The following is a 6740-nucleotide window of genomic DNA, read 5'->3' as shown; positions in this document are numbered from 1 at the left end:
TGTCTTGTGTAGTGTTAACAATATTAATCAGGAAATACTGCAAAAATTATTTATTAGAATTTTAAGTATTGGTTTACATACAACTTAGAGTACATCAGTATTGAACTTCACATAACAATATTGGATAATAATATTTCAACTATTCTTTAATATAAATATGTACATTCTGCAATAGAAGATTCACCTCAAAAATATATCATGAACGATAAGAACTGTAGACATATTTGGTATTTTGTATTAAAATATAGTTTTTTATACATTAGCAATATTTTGTCTATATACTATATATAAAATTTGATTGCTTATGCATTAAACCACTAGAACTTCAACAAGCTTTAGCCTAATATTAAATATTAAAATGTGAATACCAAGTATTTTGTATATTTGAATTTGTGATCATAGACTGATCATTTAAAGCAAAAATGACATTGACAAAATAAATCTCAGTAAGTTGCACAGCATCCAGATAACAGCAAATAGATATTATGCATATGAAGAACAAAAAATGAATGATGCAAATGAGAGAAACAATTCTACCTAGAGATGGTCAGATAACAGGTGAGTAATATTAAGATAGTGATATAAACAAAATAGTATAAATACCACTTTGGTGGATGTGGCATGACTTGGCAAAATATGTGTTGACATAAAACAAAATAATTAAATAACTGCTTTTGTTTCTTTAGCTTTTTTTTGATATCCTGTCATTGCTATTATAGTTTTAAAATGTTCACATAGCATTTATTCAGCTTAGCCATTTTACAGTATTAGTGATGGAATGATTAGTGGTAAAAAAAGCTTCAGTACTAGATTACATAAAAAAGCAAGTTGTATAATACTGAGAACTACATAATTTGAAGGTTTAATTAGATGGAAGAGCCCAAAGAGTTGCAGTTTTATCAGCACTTGTAGAAAGGAAAGTGAAGTCTTGAGGATGCCATCGACCTTGAATAACTTTGTCTGAATGTTCTGCTACAACAACACTTGGGAGAGGCTGAGTTAAGTCACCTAATAATGGAAAATAGACTTATGTATGAAAATTAATATTTGTAAGGTATCAAACATTATACATGATATCAAATTAATTTTAATAAGAAAACAGTACAAAAAATTAAAGTACTGGGTTTGCAACTTGAACTTGATATAACTGAATGAAATCATTAATAAATTTTATAAATTTGCTAAATTTTATAAAATAATCCTATAAAATCACAAATTCCAACTGCCAAATTTTATAAATTTTATAAAACTGAATCAATATTTTGCATCTATATTCACACTTGAGGAGTTCTTCAATTTGGAATTTGTGAATTTGTGCATCCAACTGATATTGGTGTGACATAAGCACTGGGAAAGGAAAAATGAAGAGTAGGTGTGTGTTATAGGCCTAATGAGTATAATAAGCAATTGTGTAGAGAAATAGAGTGGGCCAGTAAATCAGAATGTCTTATAATGGGGGCTTTTAACTTTCCAGATATTCACTGGAACTTGAGTTGGTCACTCTCACACTAGCAAGACTTTTGTGGATTTATTGGATGACTGTTTTCTACAGCAATACGTTTGAGAGGCAACCAGAGGAAGTAATACTCTTGATCTGATTATCAGCAGTGATTATTCATGCATTAGGAATTTTCAAATAAAGGAACCACTGGGTAACAGTGATCACAATGTACTGATGTGGGAATTACTTAAAGATGTAACTACCATCAAGGCTAAAGGGAAGGGCTTTTGCTTTCATAAAGGCAACTACAGGGGTCTCAGACAGCTTTTAAATTCTGAACAGTGGGATCAACTGATGATGTTACCAACACTGAATTCTAAATAACATTGAATTCTAAATAGGAAGCCTTCAGGGACTTACTTTTGGAGGCTACTAGGCTTTTCATTCCAACTAAGAAATACTGTTTAAGGTTTAGGCCTAAATGGATGTCAGATGAATTAATGAGGCTAGTGGCAGAGAAGAAAAATGTATGCAATGCATATAAAGTATCAGGTGACACAGAAGCCTATGGCAGATATAAATTAGTCTGTAATCAGGTCACAAAGGAAGTTAGGCAGGCAAAGGCAGATTATGAGAAATTTTTGGCAAAGGAAGCAAAGAAAAGCAGCAAAGAGTTCTTTACTTATATAAACTCTAGAAGGAAAGGGATGAATCAGATTGGACCACTTAACATAGATGGGTTGACTATTGATGATCATGCTCAGGTAGCTGATAAACTGAATGAGTATTTTGCATCTATATTCACACATGAGGAGTTACTCAATGAGGGGAGTGCCAGAAGTTTATCAAACTCCAACAGGGAGCTAAGCGATTTTGTAATAACTGAGAGCAAAGTGGAAGAGAAATTGCTGAAGTTAAACATAATGAAGGCACCTGGGGTGGACGGGATCTATCCAGTTATACTATATATAATATATATACGCAAAGGAAGTAAGCAAACCTTTAGCCATAATTATGAGAGCTTCCTTGGACTCGGGAGGTCCCCATGGACTGGAGGTGTGCAAATGTATCACCAATTCACAAAGGGGGATTCAAAAGGTGACAGAAGTAACTATAAACCTGTTAGTTTAACTTGTGTTCCAGAGAAAATAATGGAATCACTGAATAAAGAAGCATTGCAGGATCATCTAGACAAGACTGCAGTAATAGTTAAGACACAGCATGGGTTTGTTAAAAGGGAGTTCTTGTCTGACCAATTTGATTGGATACTATGATGTGGTCACAAAGGAACTGAATGCCAAAAATAATTTTGATATCATATACTTGGATTTCAGGAAAGCTTTTGATGCTGTTGCATATGAAAGACTGCTGTACAAATTGGAGAGGTATGGCACTAAGGGTAAGTTGCTACAATGGATAAAGGGATGGTTGAGTGGGAGACGACAGAGAGTGGTAATCAATGCTCTTTGTGGACAAATGTTAGTGGAGTTCCCCAGGGTTCGGTGTTGGGCCCATTGTTGTTTTGTATATTTACCAATGATATTGATAAAGGTATATCCGGTTTAATGTCCAAGTTTGCAGATGATACAAAGGTTGGCAGGGTTGTTAATGACAGTATGCTACTCCAACTGGATCTAGATAAGTTGGTAAATGGGCTGAGAAGTGGCAATTGAAGTTTAACATTGAAAAATGCAAAGTACTGCATATGGGTAGCAATAACCAAAGAGAAACGTACCAACTGTGTGGTACTACACTCAGGGAAGTGGAAAGTGAAAAAGATCTGGGGATAATTGTACAGTCAAATATGAAGTTTACTGAGCAGTGCAGATGGGCTTCCAGGGCAGGTCATGGAGTCTTGTCAATGATATATAGGAATTTTGCCAACAGGGACAGGGAGGTGATTATCCCGTTATACAAGGCAATGGTCAGGCCACACATAGAGTACTGTGTACAGGTCTGGAGGCCTCAGTTTAGGAAGGATGTAGAGTTGCTAGAACGAGTACAAAGAAGGGCAACAAGAATGGTGAGGGGAACAAAGGGGTTCTCTTACCAAGAAAGGCTTAAGTTCTGCAAATTGTAGCATCTGGATAGTAGGCACTTGCGAGGTGATCTGATTGAGGTGTATAAGGCCTTGAATGGGTTGAGCAAGCTGAATGCTGATGGGATTCTTCCTCTTGCTCAGATTAAGAACCTGAGATGGCGCAGTTTCAAATTGAGGAAAGACAGCTGTCGAATAGATGTGTGTAAATTTGCCTTTAGCTAGCGGGTAGTTGATTGCAGGAACAGACTTTCATCTTTTGTTGTGGAAATTGATAGCCTAAATAAATTTAAGGCTGAGCTGGACAGGCATTTGGAACGAATGGAGGGGTGAAATGGGAGGGTTTTTTTTTTTTGGCTGATGCTGCATAAGCTTATGCATATGATGCTGCAATAGCTTGCTTATGCAGCATCATATGCCTCTTCTAATGCTAATGCTAAATCCTTTTAAAAATCTTGGTCAGATCCTGCCTTAAATTACAGAAGTGTTAATCTGAGTGTGTTAAAACATGTGGTTTCATGATAGTACCTTGCCCATTTTATTGTGTTGGTTCATAACCATCAGATTAGGATGTACTAAGGCAGTGGTTTCCAAACTACTGGGACCTATGGACCCCTTCAAAAAAAAAAAAAAAAAAAAAAGCTTATAGACCCCTTCAAAAATCAAAAAAAGTTTGCAGACCCTTCCCACAGGTGTTTCACGTAAAATGCCAGCCCCAGTTACTGGCAAAATAATTAGAGAAATCTAGACTGGAGTAAAATGAGATAAACTCAATCAAAAGTAATTTTATTTATTCTCTCCGAATGTACACAGTTATAAGAGATGCTGGAAAAGTTATAAGAGATGCTGTCCTTGTGCATCTGTACAGTTTTGTGCATGCATAATCATATTGAAGGTGACTCGATGGAAAACAGTGATGTCGGGGTACAAGGCCTAATTCCATATGGGTTTAAATTAACTATATAATATCGGTGTAGATACACCATAGTTAACCCATAAAGTTAAACTATGTATGTAGTGTAAAGGCATAGTTTTAATTATATCTCATATTGTGGCTACCTTCATAACAAGATACCAAGTATTGCACTACTTTGAATAAGTAACCGTGGGGTACCTGCCCACCCTCCCATATGGAATTATGCCTTGTGCATTTAGTCTTTAAATACAGTATCATTCTGTTCACCATTTGGCATCTCTCATATTGTGGAATTAACTTTGCAACTGTGGTAGTGTGTTTGCATTACTAGGGTACCCACCTACCCACCAATGAAAGGCCAGCAAGTTTTGAAACGGTGCCGTCTGGGTGGTGGTGTCCACTGAGAATAAGTAACAGTAGTCTTCTCTATTAGAGAAGCATTACTTATTCGAAGTAGTGCAAAACCTGGTATCCTGTTGTGAAGGTAGCCACAATACGAGATATAATTAAAACTATGCATTTACACTATATACGCAGTTTAATTTTATGGGTTAACTAAGGTGTATCTACACTGATATTATATAGTTAATTTAAACCCATATGGAATTATGCCTTGAGTATTTAGTCTTTAAATACACAGTAATATATTTCTCAAAGTGATCTACTGTAAATTTGTGGCGTTTATCGTCCAAGATAATTTTATATACAGAGAATGATCTTTTCACTTCTACAGAAGTGAGTGGACTGTATTTAAAAATGTGAGTTTCACAGCCTCTACTTGAAATGGAAGTTAATTCCTTTCCTCGTTTACAAATTCATCTGTTTTCCTTAAAGTGTGAAATCCTGAGTTTTTTTTTCTAAAATTTTGTATTTTCTTCTGACTTCTTTTCCTATGCATCCATCCAGGGATGGCTGAAATTTGCAATTCAACTTTTTCCATCTCTCCAATTGTACTGCTCACAGTAAGTCCCCACGTTTCAAGTTCGGCTACATAACTAGGTAACCAGCTGAAATGGGTCTGGATCAACAATAAACGTTTTCTAGCCAAAGAAAGCATTCCCTTAGCACTACAAATAGCCGCTGAATGCATACTATCCAAGGAATCAATAAATTCTTTTATAGAATAAAAATTTTTAGCATGAAATGATGCCGCTTGTAACCACATTCCCCATCTTGTGAGATCGGGAACAAGTAGGAGAGGAAGAGTAGGTAAGTTGCTATTCTCAAAGGCTCCTTTGACAAAATCTTTTTTATAATAGAAATAATAGAAATTTGCTAATTTCACACAAATTCTACTGAATTGCCTCTGCATGCCCCTGCCTCTGAACAAGTAACATGGATCAGATTTGGATAGAATATTTGTAAGGCAGAACTGGCTTTTACCATACACAAAAAAGTCACTACCAAAAATGCAGACTCTTTCACTATGGCTTGATTCTGGCCATAATAACTGCAAAGAATCATTAAAAAATCTTGCTACTGTAGAGTAATTCACTTTTTTGAGGGTATTACAAGCAAGTAAATACAGACACGGTGGTTCTGCATCAAATTTTCCACATATAAAATGTGAAATATAGTGGCCACAAATGTCCATTGTTTCATCAACTGTCATCCAAATGTAGTTTTCTCTAATATCTTGACAAATTTCATAAATAATGTTGTCATAAATAGCGATAAGTTAATTCTTTCTCAAGGTAGATTCGTCTGGAATCTTGATTTATACAATATTTTTTCAAAAATTGTGTGAAGACCTGACTGTTTAACTTATTGAAAGGGATGCTGCTTATCAGGGCGAGACATAAATCCTTTGAAAATCACTTTTTTCTTCTTTTGATGAAGTACATGGCTTGGTTAAAAGTGACTGCTCTGAAAATTTTTTCCTTGTTTTTCTTTTGCTTGGCCATAATGTGCAATGTTGTTTTCACATGTTGGTTGTTCTGGCATTTTTCCTTGAATGGAACATTCTTTTCACAAACAAAATATTGCTATCCACAGTAAAATATTTTCCACGGTTGGCAATCCATGATTCCATATGAAGTTTTGTAACAGATTCCATTTTTGGCATGTTTAATGAAACCATTTCATCTGATGTAGCCGATAGCACGAGAACAAATAGCAAAATAGTATTAAAACTGTGGGATTTACGTGTTTATTTAATTTTTTCCTTTCATTTGCTAGGACTATTTTCTCAATTTGCACATTACCCTCTCTTTCCAGGACCCTTTTCCCATGGAAAAGGTTTTCCAGTTGTTTTCATTTTTGCCACCCCGATGGGCAACACTCATCAGCAGCCCCTTTTATCTGTCATTTTCAATGCACCAAATGGCAAATCTAGAACAAAGATT

General features: G+C 35.4%; 1 protein-coding gene across 1 annotated transcript in view; it reads right to left on the bottom strand.

Moving 5' to 3' along the window:
- Positions 1–416: 416 nt before the first annotated feature.
- The window catches only part of LOC150089481 (WD repeat-containing protein 47-like), a 279929-nt gene continuing 273605 nt past the window's right edge, over positions 417–6740 (bottom strand). Inside the window, exon 10 of the mRNA XM_090390001.1 lies at positions 417–1008. Coding sequence (XP_090246127.1) covers positions 863–1008 — 146 coding nt within the window. The 3' untranslated portion in view covers positions 417–862. The remainder of the gene's footprint in view (positions 1009–6740) is intronic.

This window comes from Mastigoproctus giganteus, chromosome 2 (assembly GCF_048544385.1).
Source record: "Mastigoproctus giganteus isolate SK-2022 chromosome 2, ASM4854438v1, whole genome shotgun sequence".
Lineage (NCBI taxonomy): Eukaryota > Metazoa > Arthropoda > Arachnida > Uropygi > Thelyphonidae > Mastigoproctus > Mastigoproctus giganteus.
The sequence above is the reverse complement of the archived record's forward strand: the minus strand, read 5'-3'. Positions and strand labels throughout refer to the sequence as shown.